This window comes from Callospermophilus lateralis, chromosome 8 (assembly GCF_048772815.1).
Source record: "Callospermophilus lateralis isolate mCalLat2 chromosome 8, mCalLat2.hap1, whole genome shotgun sequence".
Taxonomy (NCBI): Eukaryota; Metazoa; Chordata; class Mammalia; order Rodentia; family Sciuridae; genus Callospermophilus; species Callospermophilus lateralis.
The window spans coordinates 91134197-91157290 of NC_135312.1; the positions used below are offsets into that span (position 1 = coordinate 91134197).

The 23094-nt window shown below is 40.0% G+C and overlaps 1 protein-coding gene across 1 annotated transcript in view; it reads left to right on the forward strand.

Moving 5' to 3' along the window:
- Positions 1-962: 962 nt before the first annotated feature.
- The window catches only part of Slc39a8 (solute carrier family 39 member 8), a 71314-nt gene continuing 49182 nt past the window's right edge, over positions 963-23094 (forward strand). Inside the window, exons 1-2 of the mRNA XM_076864099.2 lie at positions 963-1104; positions 1546-1999. Of these exons, the coding sequence (XP_076720214.1) occupies positions 1781-1999 (219 nt within the window). The 5' untranslated portion in view covers positions 963-1104; positions 1546-1780. The remainder of the gene's footprint in view (positions 1105-1545; positions 2000-23094) is intronic.

Genomic DNA, 23094 nt, shown 5'->3' on the forward strand with positions numbered 1-23094 from the left:
TCATGCACAAATCACCATCTCTGCATTAAGGCTGTGACATGCTTCTGCAGAAACATTCCACTTGGTAACTGTGCCTTCTTACTGCCTCTTTTTGCCCTCTGGAGTTGGTCAAAATAACTCAAACCCTCCCATATGACAGTCCGTCAGTTGTGTCCACCAAGATCCCCATCCTCCTGGGATATTCATTCCCTCCCTGGTCTCTTCCTTCCATGGATATGAATGCCTTATAAGAGACCTTTCCCCTTCCCTTTTCTTTGTCCTTGTCTGGATTTACCGATTTTATTTGAAATGTACTGTTTTAGAATACTATGCACAGCCCTGATGAAAGGCAAGAAGAGCACGTCGAATTCCTTTTTTGTCATCTAAGAGGGAAGCATGGTTTCACTTTATTTCCGGACCGTTGTATCCACCAGACACAACCTTTGTCCTCAAACACCACATACACTTTACACAAACTTGTTGACCTCACACCCAACCTCAGCTTTTCTTGAACCTCATCTGAACAAATAAACATTCCTTCTGATCGGCGGATATCCCTCGCGGCGTCAGGAAGGGCTGGCTTGGGCAGTGCTGGCTCAGCTAGCCCGCCTGGGTTCTACAGTTTGGGTTTCCTCTTTGTCCTCTGATTTTAAGAAGTGAGACAAAAAAGCAATTCCTGTTAATCTCTTAGACAATGTAAGGGGCTCTAGACTCCGTTCCAGGAAGTTGTTTTCATCAAGGTAACAAAGAGGTGGACCACTGAGAACAGAGAGAGGGCTAGGGACCCCGTTTGTAGATGGCATCCAGGTAATCCTCAGAGGCGAGGGTAGGGAGAGGGCACCGCCGAGCTGGAATGAAGCGCTTGGAGAAAGAGCAGCTCTGCGCCCCGGCGTGGACACGCCCGGGAGTTCAGCCTGGGGGAGTGTGTCACCACGTGCTACAGAGGCGGGGACTAGACTCTCCACTTATCTGTAAAGAGCGTAGGGCCCAATCCCAGAGTTTCTCAGCGGACAGGAGATAAAGGAAAAAGGGAAGAGAGAAAGAGACAGACAGAGAGAGGAGAGACTCAGACACCGATCTAGTCACACAAAGAGAAAGACGCAGAGAAAGAGACAGATAGGAGAGGTGAGAGGCTAGCGAGTCCTTCCTTTTAACTTGCCAAGTCCAGAGGTTCCAGGAGGGAGGATTCGGTGTAGACGCTCAAACCCCGGGACTCCGAAGGGTCCGTTTTCTGCAGATCCCTGGGGACTGACCGCACGTTTCAACCTTTCTAAGTTAGCCACGGAGGGAATAAAGCATAAAGACAGGAAGAGGAGATGGGGTTGTACAGTCAGTGTGGTTTGACTTCTTCCTAGGAGTGGCGCGGTTTGGGGCTTTATATCCGGGAGGAGCATGTGTCACCAAACTGTGCGCAAATCCTGGGGCCTCTGCAAACCCGGCTCCCGGGCAGTTGGCCTCAAGCCCAGCCGGGCCGTTCGAGGCTCTGGCCACACAGAGCTCCTGGGGACGGCCGGCCGGTGGCTCGGTGGCCTTTATCTCTGTCCTCCTTTGTCCCTTTTATCTCAGGCTCTCCAGGAGGCCCGGGGGGCCCCACTCTGTCTATCGCTTCCCCCCGGGCAGAGCTGCCACTTCAATGTCCCGAAGGTCGTGGGCTGCTACTCTTTCAAAGGCGGCGGCGGCGGAGCAGGAGCGCTGCGCGCCACGCTAACCCGGACGGGCGGAGACGCCTGATCGGCTCACTCTTGGCCACTCTTGGCGACACCAGTGCACCCGCGCGTCTCGAAGGGCAGCTTGGGCCAGGATGGCTCCAGGCAGGGCAGTGGCCGGGCTTCTGCTGCTGGCGGCCACCGGCTTCGGAGGGGCAGCGGAAGGGCCCGGGCTCGCCTTCAGCGAGGATGTGCTGAGCTTGTTCGGCGCCAATCGGAGTTTGTCGGCGGCGAAGCTCGAGCTCTTGCTGGAGCAGCTGGGAGCTGCCCCAGTCAAGGGCGTCCTGGAGTTGGGCCAGCTGCACTTCAACCAGGTAGGATCGCGGGCCCAGAGCGGCCCTAAAGCCCGGTGGGTGTCAGTAGATTTCCATTTGTATAGGAACCGTTTTCAGGTGGGGAAAGTGCAGGAGAGAGAACTTAGGTTTTTCAGGTATGGGACCCGTAACTGTCGGTGGCGTTTGATTTTCACCAGATCTGGCTAGTTAATCAGGTTTAAAGGACTAGCACAGTTCAGCCAGAAGTTGCAGTTCTGTCTGACAAGCTGAGAGATCAGAGGCTTGTGCTCTTAAGATGTTGGAGAAAAGTTTATGAAGTAGTTGAGGAAGGGAAGACACCTTAAGAAATGCTTCTTCCTCCTCCTCCTCCTCCTCCTCCTCCTCCTCTTCTTCTTCTTCTTCTTCTTTTTTTTTTTTTTAAAAAAGATAGGAATATTGTATTTAAATCTTCCCAGAAAGACAACGGCTTACTTAATTTTCCACAAAGTCAGCAGAAAGAATATGTCACATGCCACCCTCATTAACAGTTGTCGTGTGAGAACTTCCAATTAAAAATGATGTACAACGTAGTTCTGACTCCTGAGCGCATTACATTTAGAGCTGAAGAACCTGTTGTACAGATGGGGAAGCTGAGGATGCCAAGAGCCCAGGATCACAGCTGGTGGTTCAGTTTGTGTCAGACTGGATTTGAAGGGGGTTGTTTCTTGTCACGCCAGGCTAAGTGATTCCAAAATTCATTCAAAATAAAAACATAACATTTCTCAGTTCATGAACACAGTATTATCTAGTTAACGACAAAATCTTGGGTTTAAGGGCAGCCTCCAACCACCTAGAAGCAAGTAGAAATCATACCTGTTGTGGGGTTGGGGATGTAGTTGAGGGATAGAGCCCTTGCCTAGCATGTGGGAGACCTTGGGGTGGGGTGGGGGGACAGATTCAGTATTCAGTTAAATCAATGCTTTGATTTTTTAAAAAAATAACTGAATATAGTATTTCCCATATATGTGTGTGTATATATATATATACACACATATATATATATATATATGTGTGTGTATATATATATATATATATATATATATTTTTTTTTTATCACTTTTAGGCAATGATAGTTTGTTACAAAAGTTTTTGTGTTTCAAGATGTTTGGGCAATTCTGTATACTATACTCTAATCTTGGAAATACAACATTTCCTAATGAATCAGACCTTACATTACAGTTAGAGAAACTTTAATCAGATAAATACATAGGTTCATAGGTTGGTAGTCTTTTTTTGTTAGTTATTTCATACCCCAATTAAAATTTATGGAAATAGAAATTTCTCAAGAGATAGAAATTTTTGATGCCATGGGGTTTCAGAGGCAGTCTGTCTTTGATCCAGAAGGATTTTGTGGTCCCTTATGGATATTTTTAGTTTCCTATTATTCCAGTTCTTGTATGCTATTATATTTGGCTTAATATTTGAGAAGTGATATGTTAGCAAGACTGAAATGCTCACATACTATGTGATGTTTTAGAAAATAAAGCAATTACCTTCGGAAGTATTTTCTGAGCACCTCTTCAAGAAGGGGAACTGGACACCAGCATTTCCAAGTAGGTGTGGTCCTATGCTTGGAAAGAAGCTTAGAGACTTGACTTGAATTTGCGTATCTGTGGCCCACACACTGTTTTGACTTAAATGATATCCTTATCTCGCAGTGTCTGAAGGTGAATTTTAAGGGGGACAAAGACCCCTAATCGCTCTTGCTAAGATACTGGAAAATATGTCTCAATTACTTAATTTACTAGTGATATGATTCTTGCTTTATTAGCAGATAGGATGTTTAAGTAGAGAAATTATATGTATGTTAACACTGTGTTTCTCATTCTCAAGTTTGCATATTTAACTCATTATGACCTCTGTGGGCATCCCAAAGAGATAGGAAAAAGCCCATAATTAACTTGTATACAAAGGGAAGCCAAGGAAAATTCACCACTTAATCAGGTCTGCCTAAGGAACATCTATTTGAAGCTCTAAGAAGTCCTAATGAAAACAACAATTCATTGGTTAAAAGAAGACAAATGAAATGTTAATTCAGAAGAATCCATTAATTTGCTGGTAACTAATGGAGTCTAGCCAAGGCATATTCTTATGGACTTCAGTATGAAACCATCTAATTTAGAATAACATTTTAAGGCCTGTTAACATTTTTGTATTTCAAAGAATGCAGTTTAGTTTCCTCACATGCCACAGGGAACACTGTACTGTATTGTGAAAAAATTTAAATTTTCTGACTTTAAAAAATCCTGAGAAAATAGAATTTGTTTCCACGGGCCAGAAATTTATTGCATCTTCTACAAGATCTATCTTCAAAAGATAGTGTTCTTTTGGATGTGGGCTGTGGTATTAGGTTAGCTTCTCTCAAGTTATAGACTACTGAATTCTGGAGATTTATTAAATGGTTGTAGAAATGTTTCTGATTTCTTTCCCCTGGTGTCTCTAACTACTATTACATTGTCGCTTTGGGAAACCAAAGTGACCTCAGTTCAAACTGGAGATAGTAAAACAATTGGGTTCATTATTCTGCTTTTTATAGTTACTAAGTGCACAAAGAGTTAGGTACAAGAAGCAGCCCAAACAACAGAGAGGAGGGAGTGAACTGTTTTTAGGCAAGTGGGTCTCTGTGGCCCCCATGACCACAAGCATAGGTCTGGTCCATGTAGGGGAGTGTCTGGAATATTGGGGATTTTAGAATTGCCTATTTGCTACCTTTTATTAGTTCAGAGTTTTTTTTTTTTAAACTAGGGATTGAACCTTCCTGGGAGCTTTAGGTTCTTTTATCATTCTTTTTCTTCATTTCCTCTTCTTCAACACCTTATCTCCAAGTTCTTTTGTGAGACACTGGCTAAACAGCCCGATGAAAGGGAAGATCTGCATTTCCCAGTTATCACCTTAAGCTGCTGGGAAGGACTCCATTCAAATAATCTGGTGCCCAGGAGGGTAGAGGAGGTGGCAGGTTGCTGTGTGAGGCAACCTTTGTGTCATACTTTCTTGTACCTGACACTTGACTGCTCCCTGCAAAATATAGGAATTTTCTTTCTTTCACATTTTTACTATCATCCCATTGCCTGAACTGTATTTTTAATGTCTTTGAATTTATATCAACTCTTCCTGAAGGAGTATAGTATTCTTTCTTTCAAAAACCCTCATATCTGTCTTTTGACTGGGGAATTCTTGATGCTGGCATTGAAGGCCTCCTCCTTTGGGGTCAACCTACCTCTCCAGGCCCGGCACCCACTCAATTCAACAATTCGGTAAGCTTTTGCTCAATCTCTTCTTAGCTCTTTTTCTTCCTTGGACCCTTCCTGCCTCCAACTAGAACATTCTTTTTTCCCTTGAATCACTTAATCAAAATCTATGCTTTTCAAAGTTCAGTTAAACATTGCCTTAAAAATTTTTTTGAGCGTCACAAACAACACTGATTCACAGATTTTTTTCTGTTTTCTCAGTTCATGAAATATTTTTATCATGCTAGTATCAATTAACTATTCAATAAACAGTTTGACTGACTTCTGCACTCTAATTTAGAATGGTTGAAGTACAGATCTGATCTTATCGCTTATCCTATTAAAACAATTCAGTCCTTTCAAGATAAACTTCAAACACTGTTTTATTTTTTGCAGTGCTGGGGATGGAACCCACGGCCTCAGGCCTCAGGGCTTCGTACTTAGGTCAGTGTTCTAACTTCACCCCATCCCCTAAACTTCAGTCATTTCAATAAAAGCCCCATTTTTTAAAAAAAAGTATTTTTTTTTTTTTAGTTGTAGATGGACACAATACTTTTATATATTTATTTATAAAAGTACTTATTTATAAAAGTATAAAAGTATTCTGTGGTGCTGAAGATCGAACCCAGTGCCTCACATGTGCCAGGCAAGCACTCTACCACTGAGTCATAACTGGGGATTAAACTCAGGGGTGTTTCACCATTGAATTATATATCTCTAGCCACTTTTATTTTTCATTTTGAGACAGGGTCTTGCTAAGTTGCTTAGGGCCTCGATAAATTGCTATGGCTGTCCCTAAACTTGTGATCCTCCTGCCTCAGCCTCCCAAATTGCTGGGATTACAGGCATGTGCCACTGTATCTGGCCACAGCTGTAACCTTTTTTTGGGGGGGGTGGGTACTGGGGATTGAACTCAGGGGCACTGGACCACTGAGTCATGTTCCTAGTCCTATTTTGTATTTTTTATTAGAGACAGGGTCTCAGTAAGTTGCTTATCATCTCACTTTTGCTAAATCTGGTTTTGAACTCGAGATCCTCCTTCTTTAGCCTTCCGAGTCTCTGGGATTACAGGTGTGTGGGTGATGGGGATCCAACCCAGGGCCTTGTGCATGCAAGGCAAGCACTCTACCAACTGAGTTATATCTCCAGTCCCCCACTGCTACAATCTTAACAGGCTGTTTTTTTTTTTTTTTTTTTTTTTTTAAGAGAGAGAGGAGAGAGAGGAGAGAATCTTTTTTGTAGATGGACACAACACAATGCCTTTATTTTTTTTTATGTGGTGCTGAGAATCGAACCTCAGTCCCGCCCATGCTAGTCGAGCGCTCAACCCCTGAGCCACAATCCCAGCCCATAACAGGCTGTTTATAGTGCTCAGTGTTCCACTTATATTTGCTTATGCTCTGGTATTAATTCTTCTGAGACCTTTCTTGATCTGCCTAAAGCATTTAGTAGGAATCTCTTTTATGTGATCTTGTATTAATCGATGCCTGCGAAATCATAATAATATTTATTATAATATAATAATAATAATAAATATTGCAATTATATTATAACATGGACAGATTTTATGTTACTTTTTTGTTTTTTGTTTTTTTACATGGCTGTACTCCCTCTATGCCCCTCTCTCCTCTCCCACTAGATTATAAACAAATTGAAAGGTGTATCCTGACTCATCTCTCCAGGGGTTGGTGTAGTGCCTGGTTCATAAGATGTATTCATTAATTTTTTGAATAAGTGAGTGAAGATAGTTTAAGATGAGTAAAGTAATTTGGGTTTACACATGACTTTATGGATAATTGGAGGAGATAAGACATATGCACACATAACTATAATGTACCATAAAATGATATGTCTGGTTGGATCAGACTTGTGTCTTCAAAAAATTAATCTAACTTTAGAGTGTGGAATGTAGGTAGTGCATCAAGATGGGAGCTAGGGAGGCAGGAACGGTGGGTTGCATGGGGCATAATGACCATTGCAGTTGGACACAGTCAGAAGGTAGTTGACAGTAGTAGGCATGGATGAAGCATATTCAAAAGGCCCCAAGGATAAACACTGTCAACTACAATTTTTCATTTTATTTTTATTTTTGTGGTGCTGGGGATTGAATCCAGGCCTTTGTTCATGCCCAGCAAACATTTTAACACAGAGATATACCTTCAAGTTTTTGGTCTATAATGATCATTTACTATTAGATCTATTCCTTTATTATCCTTCTTTATTATAATGCCAGAAGGGGAGAGACAGTGATGAGTCCTGGTTCAGATCAATGGCTGGTGAGGATAGTGGTATGCGGCATACAGAAGGTACGCGTGTGCACGTGTGTGTGTGTGTGTGTGTGTGTGTGTATGTGTGTGTGTGGTCACTACATACATATTCCATGCATTGCTTATTGTTGTCTATTGCATTTTTTTCCGGGGGTGGGGGCAAGGATAGACATATGAGGGAGGAAGGTTCCAGGCAGCACTGACTATGGATGGAAGAGATAAAGAACATCATCTGTCTTTTCTTTTTTGGCTTTTATGAGCCAAGACGTAGCAGGAGTAAACCTGCTAGGAATGCCTTCCGACCTGCTCGTTCAGTGAGAAACCAGCTGGGTGACACAGAAGGGTGAAGTTGTGTTGGTCTCTTTTCAAGTGTCCTCAAAGACAATGGCCCTATTCTGCCCTATTATTTCACTATTACATAAGTTGTGCCCAGTGTGTTGTGTTTCAAGGCTTTTGGGAAAACTTTTGAGAAACACTCAAAAGTCATTTGACTATGGCTTCAAGAGTTTAGTTTACCTGGATTCCAGGTATGATTGGGATCTGAATAGGAAAATGCTTTTCATTCTTTCCACATCTAACACCTAAACTTTCATCTTTATTCCCTCTCCTGGGGATCACATGGACCGTTTTGTACATAACATAAATAATTACAGCTGGGATTTATCAACCTTTTGCTAGGTGACATAACTCTTTTAACCCACTTACTTGTATTATTACATTTTATACTCACATCCGTCCTATGGTAAAGGTACTATGATTATCTTCACTTTGCACAAAGGGAAAAAAATGCACGGGGACACATTTTCTGTGTCAGTGACCCAGTGTCACAAAGTAAGAGGTGGAGCCTCAGGCCATCTTAAACTCAGGCTGTGGTGTATTTTGGGGTCCGTAGTCTGGAAAAGCATCCTTCCTCTAGCCCAAGCAATCATCACCTCAGATTCTGAACCATGGACACAAGTTGCTTAGCATCAGTTTCTTGTCTGGCTCCATTGCTTGGTCACATTGAATCAAAAGGGCCACAAGGGTGACATCTAGTTCTTGTCTTCAAGGCCCTGTCAAGCAACCGGGGAATAAGATGGAAACTTGTGAAAAGTAATGCACAAGGTAAAACTCAGTATCTAAGTAATCACCATAGCAAACATGAGGCATATCACAAGGCCATGTGTGATTGTCAAATGGACACCTGTGGGCATGGACCTGGAGGACTCTTTTGACCCTGGCTCCAAATAAATTGGAAATACCCTATAAGGAGTTACAACTCAATCATTTTTACTTATCTGGTTTCATTTTAAAAAATTTATGTATTAATTGAACTTCTGCTTCTACCAAGTGTGTCTGTACCATTAATTACAAATTGGATTTCCTTGTGAGTTTACATGCATTTTCTTTTGTAGAGCATGAAATTTTCTTTTATGCTTTCTCATGTGTGGAATTTTTCTTCAGACAGTATTTTGAGCAACAATAGTTCTTCTATATGACTTGGGAAGGGTTCTGTCAGTGAGCACTTCTGGTACCAGACAGTGGAAATCTTCCTTTCTCTGGTCCGTGGTAATGGCACTGGAGAAAATGGTTGTTCATAGGTGCTGGGGAATGAGCTGAAGCAAGGAATGGGAGCTGGTGAGCAAGTACTTTGGTAGCATCAGGGGCTCCATCTTAAGTGAAGTTTTGCTGCAGGTGGGAGTTTGAGCTCTCTCACTACCAGGAGAGGTAAATTCCTTTCCTTATTTATTGGCAGTGCTGGGGATTCAAGCCCTGGACTTTGCACATGGTAGACAAGTGTTGTACATCTCCAGCCTGGTAATTCCTTAACTGGGATAGATCTTTATTTCTCCTTGGGGATGTTGGAAGTAGAATTGATAGGTAGGAGGCTTGTAGGTGTTGGGCTTTCCATGGTTCATGCTGTATTTCTGTTTTCTAGTTATGTTCATCTTGGGAGATATTGAGGAGCAGGCACTTAGTTTCCTCATCATGAAAACTCATATCTTCTTTAAATTTAATACATTTTGAAATCCTGTATGTTATCAGTTTCTTTGGGGGAAGTAGGAGTTGGGGACAGAAATGAGAGTATAAATATGAATGGAAAATCTGTGGGGTGTAGTGGCACCTGCTTGTAATCCCAGCTCTTTGGGAGGCTGAGGCCAGAGGATTTTAAGTTTAAGGACATCATGGGTGACTTAATGAGACTCTGGTTCAAAATAAAATAAAAGGGCTGGGAATTAGCTCAATGTCATCAGAGCTTGGCCTGGGATCAATCTCCAGTACCACCACCACCAAAGAAATTAAAAAAACGAAAGAAAAGAAAAAAAGGCCCGAGGCTGAGAAGGATCAACGTTTTTTTGGAGGACGGTGGGGAAAGTCCCAAGTGAAGGCAGCTGGCAGCTGGGTGGTTGATAAAGACTCTGTGAGTTATGTGTATAAAGGTGGTGTTTTCCTCAAAGGATGTACACTTACCAAGTACAGTCAGCTGACATTGGGATCATTTCCAACGCAACATTTAAATCAATGTTACTAAATTTTGGACAATCTTAGAAACTATATAGTTTTCAGAGGGTTTCCCCATGTTCAACTCCAGTTAGCAGATTGCTGTTTGTAATTGAAATGAATTAGTTTATTCTCAAAAATCTTCGCTTGTCTGCTTCAGTAATGGAATAGGTTTGCTGAGTCTTGAGATTTATTTTATAAAGAAGTGAAGCTATCATTGAATTACCTTTTTGATGATGGGATTTGAGAACATAGAAAACCTTCAGAATGGAGCCTTGTTTAATGCAGTTTCTGTCTCCTTCCAAAGCTCCTCTTTTGTTTTTCTTGGCCTGAAGTTTAAGGAGAACAAAAACAAAAACATCTGAATCTAGATCAAAGGTATTTACCTGAAAAGTGGTATTGTGCCTTTCAAATATTTAACACCTTGGCTTTGTAATTCTTTAAAAATATACTGAATAGTTAGAGGGAAAAATTAAGCAAGCATTGATAAAGGCTTTAAGGCTTTAAAACTTCTGTGAATCTAGTTCAAAATAATCTAGATTTGTCATTGCTTTATTTAATGAGTTTCTTAGCTCTTTGACTATATTGAGAGTACAGGATAATGGTTAACAGTTTGGCCTCTAGAGTCCAACAGACATGGATTGAAATTTTAATTGTCACTTATTAGCTTATTTTGAGTCACAGGCAAGCAAATTAACCTCTTTAATTCGTAGTTTTCACATCTGGAGATTGAAATGAATGGTCCTTACTCACAGAATGATTGTTTGAAGGAAAAAAAATAAGAACAATAAGAACATCCATGGCTTTTCTATATTTAGTGTGTTACATGAACTAACAATAAAAGTGTAAGATCCGACCCCCACTACTTTTATGCATATAATAAATAAGAAAAAAGACAAAGCATATAAAATACTTAGCATCATATCTGGTTCAAATTATGTGCTTAATACATGGTTACTATCATCATAATGCTACATTACTTGGTGTGTTGTCCCTAGCAAAATTGTCCTTGATTAGGGACCTGAGCACCTTAGAGGCAGACAGTTTATAGAAGAAAGTATTGCTATAAAAAACCGCAGGGATTAATGACAGGAAAAATTCAGTAACAAGTCAGTCAGTCTGGTAGCTTCATTTCCATGATGACTCTCACCTTAAAAAAAGGCTTTAAGTGTCTCTACTTCTTTTTCATCAAACACTCGTAATACATTGCTGAGAATGTTACCCTAGGTGTGGAAACAAATGAAATAGTTTTAGTATTTGAATACACATTGAAATGATTCCTTTTCTTCTACAACTTCTGAGGCTATATGTTATTTTTTTCCAAAACTTTCCAAAACATTACTACTAAAATACGAGTGGTTAAGATCCATATTATATTTCTAGAAGGATAGAATTGTGATTTTAAATTTAGATATACTTCTAAATCTATATAAACCTCTATATGGATTTGCAAGCCAAAGAATCCAGGCCCCTTCCTATTCAGCTGAACCTTGTTAATTGGAGAACTCGAGGTAGAACAGGAGAGATGTGGCTCTTCAAGGGCAGGGAAAGAGAAAATAAGCCTGAAGTTCAAATGGAGGGGGCTGGCAAAATCAGTAGGTTGATGTCTGAGTTGGGTGTCAGAGTCCATTTTACATCAGTATTGGTTATATGAGCTATAAAGCACACAGACCATTTTGTTGAGGATTGCATCCTATTTATGGTATTTAGTAGTTGAGTTTGTATATGAAATCATGATGCACTGCAGTTTCTTTAGGAGTAGTGTCTCAGAACTTTGGTATGTTCTTTGGCTACTTCACCTACACATATTAATATGAAAAGCTAACCACTGGCTCTGTTCCTAATGTTATGATTGCCATTTATGTAAATGTCGTGGGTAGTACCTTCGCAGGTAGCAGAGGAAGCTGCTCTTTTCCTTATAGGAATAATAGCTAACATTTATGGAGAGGTTCTTGTGTGTCAGGTATTGTGCTTAGAGCTTTCTTATTTACATCCCAATATTTCTAATCCCTGGGGGAAAATACTTTTTTTTTTTTTTTTTTTTTTTTTACCAGGAGGAAACCCAGCCTCAGATAGGTTAGATGACTCTAAATGAGAGAGATCACAGATGCAGAGTGAGGATTCCACTCTAGGGTGACTGACTTCAGACCCTGTGTCCTTTCCACAGTTGCTTCTCATGGGAAGAATACCATCCCATGGAGAGGTTAGCTCACCTTGAAAGTGCCTGGAGGTCAAGGTGAAACTGATGTCAGTTTCTTGAAACTACTGTGAACTGTGCACTCATTTGAGGCAGGGGGGTGTTCTTTGCTGATGTTACTGTCTTTTTGAATATAAAAAAGAAAAAAATATTTATTTTCTTTGCCCTCTTGTTACTTTGTAACAACACAACTTTCTAAATTAGTTTAACCAAATTGCAATAATTATGAACAGCTAACTCTAAAATCCAACATTAATTCCTTTACAAGCTGTTTTTCTAACCTTTCAAAGTTATTTCCTGCTATGGACATTTGCTTTGCCAAACGGTTTTATGAGACCTACTACATATCAATTTCTCCAGAATCTGAGGTACAAGTAAATTGTTTAAATAAAGTTCAGACCAAGTACCCCAATTTGTTTGGGACATGAGACATTCCAACTTTGAATCCTCAGTTCTTTCCCCTGTGCTTAAGCAGATGCTGTATTAGTGAGGCCACTACATTATGATCCCCCTGAATATTCCCTGGTTTTTGTGCCTCACTTTCTGCATGTAACTGGATGGGGAAGTATGAATACCTATTTCCTTATCCCCCAGTCACTCCCCATGTCATTGTGATTGGGCTTCTCCCACCACTTCCTTGAAATTATTCTACACAAGGTCACACAGAACCTTTTATTCCTTTTATTGTTAAACATAATGAATGCTTCTCACGCCTTGTCTGACCTCTGTAAATTTTGATGGTGCCGATTATATCCAAGTATGAAACATCCTTTACTTGCCTGCAACTTTGCTGTTTTGCTTGCCTCTCTGGCTGCTGGTTTTCAATTTTGATTCCCTTTGCTCATTCTTTAATTACTAGTGTTCCTTAGGGTTTCATCTCTAGCCCCTCTTCTTTTGACTTTACATACTGTCTCCACAACCTCAGTCACTTTTTTTTTTTGGTTGTAGATGGACACAATACCTTTATTTTTTTGTGGTGCTGACAATCAAACCCAGTGCCTCACATGTGCAAGTGCTTTACCACTGAGCCATGACCTCAGCCCAACCTCAGTCACTCTTTATTTATTTATTTTTAATATTTTTTTAGTTGTAGATGAACACACAGTATCTTTATTTATTTTTATGTGGTGATGAGGTTCGAACCCAGTGCCTCTCACATGTGAGGCAAGTGTTTTACCACTGAGCTATACAGCCCAGCCCCCCTCAGTCATTCTTAAGGTTGTGGTTTTCTGTATGACTGCTTTCTATGTGAGGTGCTTGCTCAGATTTCTCTTTTGATTTGAACCTTGGACATCCAGGGTGGATGGATTCTAACTCTACCAACTTCCCCATATCATCAGGTCTAAACTTGTCTCAGATAGAACTCAGCAACTCCATCTCTTTCTCCACAAAAACCTAGTAATGCTGTTTTGCCCATCTCAGAGATACATATCACCATCTACTCCATGGATTAGGCTGAGAAAATAGATGTTGTCCTCCCTCCCTCCTTCCCTCCCTCTCTCCCTCCCTTCTTTTCTCCTCTTCCTCCTCCATCTTCTTCTGCTTCTTCTTTCTTTGTCAAATGCACATAAGCCTTATTACATTAGTTTCTAAATATCTTCTATTTAATTCCTAAACTCAAGTGTTCTCTTTCATGTAATGAATAAAATGTAACTACCTAGTGGGATTGTAGTGGAGGTGAAATCGTATTCTGTATCTAGCCATTCTCCCCAGTGCCTGGCATGCTGTGAGCGCTCAGAAGACCCCCACATGGCTGCTGCTGCCCTCCACATCCAGTCTTGCTCCTGTCTCTCTCTATCCTCCACATTTCTGTCCAACTTATATCATTAATATGCAAATCTGAGCAGGCCTCCATTTTCACAAGACTTCCCAGTACAGTTAAAATGAATTCTACTGTCCCTTAGGACCCTGTGGTATCTGCCCCCATTCCCATATATCTTCAACCTTATTTCTACTTCATCTTCATGTCTCAGTTTAGATGTTGTTTTCTCTAGAAAGTCTTTGACAATCCTGAGGATGAGTTAATTACACAGTCTTCTTGCCATTCATGGATCCTACCCCAACTTGTAGCAGGCCATGGTATAATTATTTATGTTTTTATATGAACCCTTTAATAGTCTGTAAGATTTGTGAAGTGAGAGACTGTGTTTGTCTCTGTCACCTTCTGTTTCCACCTAACTGCATAGTGTCTAGCAGATAGTTGGAATTCAGGAAATATTTGTTGAATAACTGAATATTTATTTGCTTGATAAATAATTTCAATCTTTTAAACCATACTTTGTAACAACACAACTTTCTAAATTAATTTAATCAAATTAAAAACTTGTTTAAGTCAAGGTAAAAAAGTAATTCCTTTCTTTGATGCAGACAAATAAATTTTAAAAGTAGTATAAAAGAAATAGTTGAAATTTTACCCATGTGTTGTCTGAATAAAAGGAAATAATAAAGATGATAAATTTTGTTTTGACTCTTGATTTATGAATTTTTCAGAATTCTGTTCTCCTCATTTGGACTTGGTTGTTCTCCATTGCTATATGTCTAGGTCAACTTGAAAGCACTGGTGTCAGTATTTGCTTATTTGTAGTATCAGGGCCACACTGAACTGATTCTGGAGAGATTCATAGAATGAGCAGAAAACCTTGTGACTGTAAAATTTGGCTCTTCAGAGGTCCTGGTAAATGACTCTCAGGTTATTGACTTTATTTCCCAGAACTATATTTAGACATTGAGTGCTAGTTTTTTTTTTTTTTTGTACAGGGATTGAGCCTCGGGGCACTTAACCACTGGGGCACATCCCCGTCCCCAGCCCCCCCTCCTTTTTTTTATATATATATTTTTTTATTTAGAGACAAGGGATTTTTTGTATTTTGTTTTTTTTATTTAGGATCTCACTGAGTTGCTTAGTACCTTGTCATTGCTGAGGCTGGCTTTGAACTTGTGATCCTGCTGCCTCAGCCTCCTGAGCTAGTTTTAAATCTCCTTTTATGCATCCTCTTTGCTTAACCTATCAAATTAGTGAGTTTTTAATACATGGGGTGTCTTTTATGTCCAAAACCTTGTTAGGATTTGAGGAAGACATAATAAGGAAGAAGTATCCTCTCTAGATGTTTCTGATCTTACTAAAGAGATGCCCTTTTTTGGAGAGGAGGATATGGTGGATATGAACCCAGGGGCACTTTACCACTGAGCTATTTACCCAGATCTTATTGTTATTATTTTTAATTTTGAGACAGGGTCTCATTAAGTTGCTGAGCTGGCATCAAACTCATGATCCTCCTGCCTCAGCCTCTTGAATTGCTTGGATTATAGGTGTGCGCCACAGTGTTTGGTGAGATACCCATTTCTGTGAACAGATAATCATATAAGGAAGTACCAGTAAGCCTAAACAAATAAACACTATGGATGTAGGAGTCTGGAGAAGAAGGGTTGAGCATAGCAGAGGAGGTGGATTCCAAAAGGGGCTTCACAGGACAGACTGTAGTTGGATAGTCTGAGAGGAGGGGCATCATCTTCTAGGCCATGAAGGTCAATGTCACAATGGAGGTAGAATATATGGCTTATTAGAACTGTTTGGTTAGAATAGAGAGTTCATATATGTTTGTAGAGGATGGTAAAGGAGGGAGAGGAACATTAAAGACAGATAATTGAGTTCCTTAAGTGTTAGGCCTTAAGATGAGTAGAAGAGGAGCAAACTGAGGGTGATGCTTCAGTGGACACAATCTTATGGAGTAGGATAAATAGGATAAGAGGTATATTAGATAGGGTTATATTAAAAGCTCCTAACTCCTCCGCTACATGTCATATAAGGCATTGTCTGTGGTTTTTTTTTTTTTTTTTTTTTTTGGCACTGGAGCTTCCTGTGCATCCTTCTTATGTTCTAGGTTCTCAAACTTTTTGTTCCAAGGATCTCCTTGTACTCTTAAATTATGGAGAACATCAAAAAGCCTTAGTTACGTGCGATTCATATCTATCAATATTTACTATTATAGAAATTAGTGTTGAGAAAACTTGGAAATATTTATTGAATTTATTAAAAATTACAATGGTGAATTCATTCTATGTTAAAAGAAAAAAATAACTGTATTTTATATAACCCTAAAAATAGAGAATGGCATTGTTTTATGCTTTGCAAATGTCTAATACCTAGCTTAATAGCAGAGGGTTGGATTCCCATATGAGATTTTGCATTTGATCTGTTATGACATCTGTAGCCTCTGGAAACTGCATTGTTCACTCATAACAGAGTGAGAGTGAAAAAGAGAAATGTAGACTTAGTATTATTATGAAAATAATTTTGACCTGCGTATGTTCTGATAGGATCTCGGCAACCCTTAGGGGCCTTGGATCATGCTTTGAGAACCAGTGTGCTAAAGGTCTCTTTGTGTGACTGGTTTTGTGGTGGACAAGGCCAGTCCTTGCACACAGAGATAAAATGGTTTTGAAGGATGTGCTCATTCCTCATGGTCTCTTCATGCTCTGACTTGCAGAAGAGGCATGCCTTGTACCCTTTATCCCCAGAGACACTGAGTGAAGCCCTTGGTTAGCAGCAAGGCAAAAAGGCCTTTTGGTTTTGCTAGCAGATGGGAGAAAGCCTGTGGAGCCATCTTACAGGTGATGAGAAGTAGGGTGACCCCTGCCACTGGGGTCAGGTCAGAGTTCAGAGGCAGAAATCCAGATCCAGTTTCTGTCTGACATCACACCAGGTGTTTAGGGGTGAAGAGGGCTTGAGAAACTGAAGGTAGCATGGGACAGGGCTGGAGGACTTGTCGGTTTACTATGATAAAGTCAGAAGTTTGTGAAATGTTTTTTGTTTTTTTAAATTTTTTAATTCTAATTTGTTATATATATGACAGCAGAATGCATTACAATTCATATTCTATATATTCAGCACAATTTTTCATATCTCTGCTTTTATACAAAGTATATTCACACCATTTCTGTCTTCTCCATACATGTACTTAGGGTAGTGATGTCCATCTCATTCCACCATCTTTTTTTTTACCCCCTTGCCCCTCCCCCACCCTCCCACCCTTCTGCCCTATCTAGAGTTGATCTATTCCTCCCATACTCCCCCTCCCTACCCCACTATGACTCAGCCTCCTTATGTCAGAGAAAACATTCGGCATTTGTTTTTTTGTGATTGGCTAACTTCACTTAGCATTATATTCTCCAACTCTGTCTATTTACCTGCAAATGCCATGATTTTATTCTCTTTTATTGCCGAGTAATATTCTGTTGTGTGTGAACTGTTTTGAAAAAATGTATTGTAGCTTTTACTATTTCTTTTTTTCTCTTCATTTTTAGTAATATCTTAGACTTCTAGCTCATCTTGTGTGTGTGTGTGTGTGTGTGTGTGTGTGTGAGAGAGAGAGAGAGAGAGAGAGAGAGAACCTAGAGAAAAAAGTTAAAAAATTCCCATCGATTTAATTTCATTTTTCTCAATGAAATAGGAATGTAAGTGCAGTGTTAAAAACTGGCAGATATAGAGAAGCAGAAAGGAAAAAAATAAAAATCCCCATAATTTCACCATCCAGAAATAAGCACTGTTAACATTTTGGAGCAGATAGCTGTAGATTATATTTAACCTTATTTCTAGCACTAGGGATATTCTGTACATTTATTTTATAAAAATCTTTTCCCCTTAACAATGTATTGTGAAATAAGACATCTTTCTCTTTGAATTAATGTATTCAGTGCTTTTCATCTGATTTTTAGGAAATTTTAAGAATGAGAGTGTGTGAGTGTATGTGAGTAGGTTTGCAAGTGTGTGTATATGTGAATGTATTTATGTGAATGTATGTGAGTGTGTATGGGTGTGTGTATGTGAGTGTGTGAATGTGAGTGTGTGTATGGATATGTGTGTGCATGTTTGTCAGTATGTATGAGTACACTTATGTGAGTGTGTATGTGATGTGTATGAATGTGTGTAGGTGAGTGTGTGTGAGTGTGTATGCATACATGTGTGTATGTGAGTGTGACACATATCCATCACTTGGGACAACACTGAGGCAGAGGTTCATGTGTTCAAACCCAGACTAAGCAACTTAGAGACACCCTGTCTCAAAATAAAAAGTGCTAGGGATGTACGTCAGTGGTAGAGAACTTCCCTAATATGCCTGAGGTCCCTTGTTCAACTGTCAGTACATCAAAAAAGAAAAGAAAAAAAAATCAAAAGAAAAAAACAGAGCTTGAGGCGATGAGCTCATTCCTCTGCCCCTTCCATCATGTGAGGCTATGGCAACAAGGTGTTTTGACTTTGGACTTGCCAGTTTCCAGAACCGTGGCAAGTCAATTTCTGTTGTTAATACATTACCCAGACTAAGGTATTTTGTTATAGCAGCACAAAGTGACAGAGGCATTTGGGAATACCTCCATTTCCCTTGCTATGGGAAGGACACTTTTGCTGGTTCTAGGATTCTTGGCTTCCGCATTTTGTCCTTTATCACTTTGAATATATCAATGTCTTTTACATTCTAGGGTTTCTACCTGATGAATGTTTGCTCTCTCTCAATCCCATAGGTGTTAATATTGTGCTTTACAGGGTCTTAGGGAACAGAGCATTGTGTTCTAGTATCACAATGTGAGTGAAGTGCTACCATCCCTTTGATATCAATCATTCCGAGTTGGAAGAAAAAGAAATTGATTACCTTGAGTGTAGTTATAGTGAGGGGTTTAAAAGTTGAAAGTTATTATAGCTGGGCCTTGTGGCACATGCCTGTAAACCCAGCAACTTGGGAGGCTGAGGCAGGAGGAGCCCAAATTCCAGGCCAGCCTTAGCAACTGAGTGAGGCCCTAACCAACTTAGTGAGACCCTGTCTCAAAAAAAAAAAAAAAAAAAAAAAAAAAAATATATATATATATATATATATATATATATATATATATATAAAATGCCTGGGGGTGTAGCTCAGTCGCTAAGCATCCCTGAGTTCAATCCCCAATTGAACTAAAGATTGAAAAGAAAGTTATTACTGATTTTCAGACTCAAGAAAAGACCATCGAAATCTACTGCAAATTTTAATTTCTCAACAAGTGAATGTCAGTCTTCATATTTCATTAAGGCAAAAAGCTTCCAGAACCCTTTCTTATTCTTATTATGAGAGTTGAAAAATCTACGACATTCCCCCTGCACATTTCGACCGAAGCAGGAAGCCTCATCAATCAAACACTGACTGTGGACACCACACAGAGGCCAACAGTAGCACCAATCACAGGGCACCCATGGCTGAGCCAGGGTAAGGAAGGTCTCTGCTTCCTGCACCACGAGGACCCCCACTCCCAGCATCGTTTCCCATCATGACCTTGGGTCCCCCATACTCCTTCCTGGAGGATCAGTAGGTGAGACACACCAGAGAGCAGCAAGTGCTCTTAAGGTCTAGGTCAGAAGAAAACTGCCCTCCACAGGTGGGCCCACAGCCCATACCCATGACAGAAGCAAAGGCTGGAAGCGGGTGACAGCTGTGCTGTTGCAAACCATGCTTCTGTGTGTCTCCAATAAAAGGAGAGCAGAAACACAAGATTCAGGAACAGTGACTCCTGTGAAAATGGAGAGCTGAGAGAGACAAAACTGGACAGCCAGGGGACCCTGAGCCCTGTAGATCCTGACATCATAGTGTGGGCATCAGTTAGGTGTGAACTCAGACGGCTGCAGGTGTGAGGTGTGCAAATTGGCTCAGGCTTCACACAGATATCAAGCAGCACATCTGGGTCCACCCAGGAGTCTCTTTGCCTCCACCTGGGAGAGATATCAGAGGTTCTTTTCCCCAGGACACTTCCCCGTGCCTTGGTCCTCTCTGTCTGTTCTTCTATGTTTTGGAATAGCAGAGATGGTTCTTAATTAGAACAAGAAGGAGAAGAAGGAGAAGAAGGAGAAGAAGGAGAAGAAGGAGAAGAAGGAGAAGAAGGAGAAGAAGGAGAAGAAGGAGAAGGAGAAGAGAAGGAGGAGGAGGAGGAGGAGGAGGAGGAGGAGGAGGAGGACTGATTATGTATGTATGTGACTGTATGACCAATGTGATTCTACAATATGTACACTCAGAAAAATAAGTAATTATAACCCATCTATGTATGATATATCAAAGTATATAAGTACACTCTAGTGTCATGTATAACTAATTAAAACAAATAAAAATTTTTAAAAAATCAATATATGAGATGGTAAAAAAAAAAAAGAAAAAGAAAAACCGAGCGAAAAATGGAAGAATTAATGTCAGGGAAACAGAGTTGGGATCACTTGATTAGCTATCTCTTACACCTAGGGATTATCTTTCTAGACTGTTCTTTGTTCAAATCTTGGGAAAACCGGTCTTTTATCTTGATAAAATACTAAGGCATAAACTTTGAATAGTCATTTAAGAGGGCAAAACTTCAAGAGAATGTTGATAGTGATTCAGTTTATACCCAGATTGAGCAACACCGAGGAGGAATGAGGCTCAAGTTTCTTGAAACTGAGGTAAGACATTTCTAAGATTGCAGCAATACCAAATCTGGAAGTGATTTCCTCAGTCACTCCAGCTTTGAATGTTCCTGCCTTGAGTGTGGAGCATTTAAATCACCAACTCCATGACATTTGTTCAGTGACCCCTAAAGGGATAAATTAATGGGACTGTTCACTTGTTTCTAGGGTCAGAAATGTCCTCCTGATTATTAAATTGTTCTCTTGGTATATTGGCTAGTCACCTTAATGAAACATTCTTAAGTGTATTTTACTTTCTGATTTTTATTTCTTTTACTTTTTCATAATTTTATTTACATTATTACTGTTTTCTTTCTTTTTTGCATTTGGTTCTAAAGAATACTATGAAACCACATGAGGAGCTCATTCATTCATTCATTCATTCATTTCAACATGGGTTTACTGAGCACTTCCCTGCGGCAGGCACATAGTATTCTTATTAGCATTAGTAAATAATAAGGTCATATGAGCTCAAGGATTTCAGAGTCTTCTGTCTCATTAAATATTCATCTTGGATCTTCACCTTTCCTCTGAATACATTCTTGACAGCCTGTGGCCAGTTGTATCAGTTTCATAGTCCTGTAGTTACATAATGGTAGCCCAGGAGAATGAATCAACAAGCTGGCTCCTCTGCTGGACCTGCAAAAATAGTGTATTGGGTTTAAAATAGTAATAGGGAAACAAAGCATTTAAGATGGCATGAACACAGAGGTGCCTAGGTACGGTGACCCTGCCGCAGGATCATTTCCCAGCAATTGCCACAGCCATATTCCTGCTGTGCCAGGCTCTGGGCCATCTGTTGTTTGAGCTCAGCTTTTGCCCCACACCCAGTTTTCCTGTTTGAATGATCGCTAGGTGGGCTTACTGAGAGGCAAGTTATCATAACCATCTTTCATTTTCTTCTTAATTCACACCATGGAGAGAAAACCTGGTTGATGTTTGAATTGTAGCATTGTGGTTGAGGTCTCTCTCTGGGTAGATTCTAAAGAGTAGAAAGGCAATTTAACTTTATGACTCAAGTCACTAATAGGGGCAATGAAATGCACTCCATGACAGGATCAAAATCATTTCCCCTTTGAGTTATTCTCAGTGTTTGAGCAAGACATAGCAGCATAGTATTGGCTTAGAAGCCAGAAAATGTGAAAAAACCTGTTTGAATTTTGTCATTAACGTTTATAAAGTTGGACAGCTTTGATTTAAAAAATTTTTTTTGTTTTAATTAGTTATACATGACAGTAGGATGCACTTTGATACATCATATATAATGGAGTATAATTTCTCATTTTTCTGGTTTTACATGATGTAGAATCACACTGGTTATATAGTTGTATATGCACATAGGGTAATAATTCTGATTCATTCTACTATCAGACATGATTTCTTCATCCAGATTTTTCCTGAAATCTATTAGTAATTAATGTGCTGGTTGAAAGAGTTTGAATATGTTAAGCATATATTATAGTTCCTATTAACTGTAGCCTTTATAGAACTCCTATGATAATTGTTGTATAGAAAATACACGTCAATTAACGGCATACTCATTTGCATTACTGATTGTTATTTTATGTGAATCATGTCTCATCTCCCCAGCCCTCAGAAGCAGCAAAATAATACGGCAGACTGTGTATGTGTGTCTTCTCCTCCAGGAAGCGATCCCTGGCTTCTTCCCTTGTATCTCACAATACCTTCTTCATATCATTATATTTACCAGTTTTGCATCTGTCTGTTTTCTCTGATGAATGGTGACCTTATTGAAGATGTTCTGGGAACCATGTCTTAATCTCAGTCCCTGCCCAACTTCTGTCCCACAGAAGGTGTGATCAACCTGTTTTGTTAATGAGTAAATGAGTGCGCCTGGCTGTGCGTGTGGTGAATCCCATAAGGTAATTGCAGTGCCTGTTGACAATGAACTTAGGGTTCTTTCAGATTTGGATCCTAACTCAACTTCACTCTCTGACTCCCTTTGGGGATTTGTAATAGAATTTGAAGTTTGTGTGTCCCACTTACTTTACCACCTAGGAAAATTACCCAGACTTGATATTTTATTCTAACTTTGACAGTCAGTGAGTTTAAATACATCTCAGGTTACACTCTCTCCCTACCTTTAGTCACACAGTGAGTATAAGCCACACCTAGCAGTGTCCTTCATTGGAACTGTGAACTTCTTAGCTTCCCACAGAGTCCCAGTCCCTGACAGAAATCTGAAACCAGTTCTGGGTTGAGTTGAGTGGGATGATTTTTATTTCAGGTTTTGGTGCAAAGGCCTTGGCATAATGGTCATAGGATCAGATGGTCCTATTATTTTTATTTTTAACGGGTGCCACTTGACAAGACAGCCAAGTAGAGAAAATGGTCCATGTGCTGAGAAAAGGAGAAGAAACAGAGAAGAAGTGGAAACGTATCTTGTTGTTTTCACCTAGGTAGCATTCCTTCACTAGTTTTTAGAAGATGACTTTTAAATAGAGATCTTT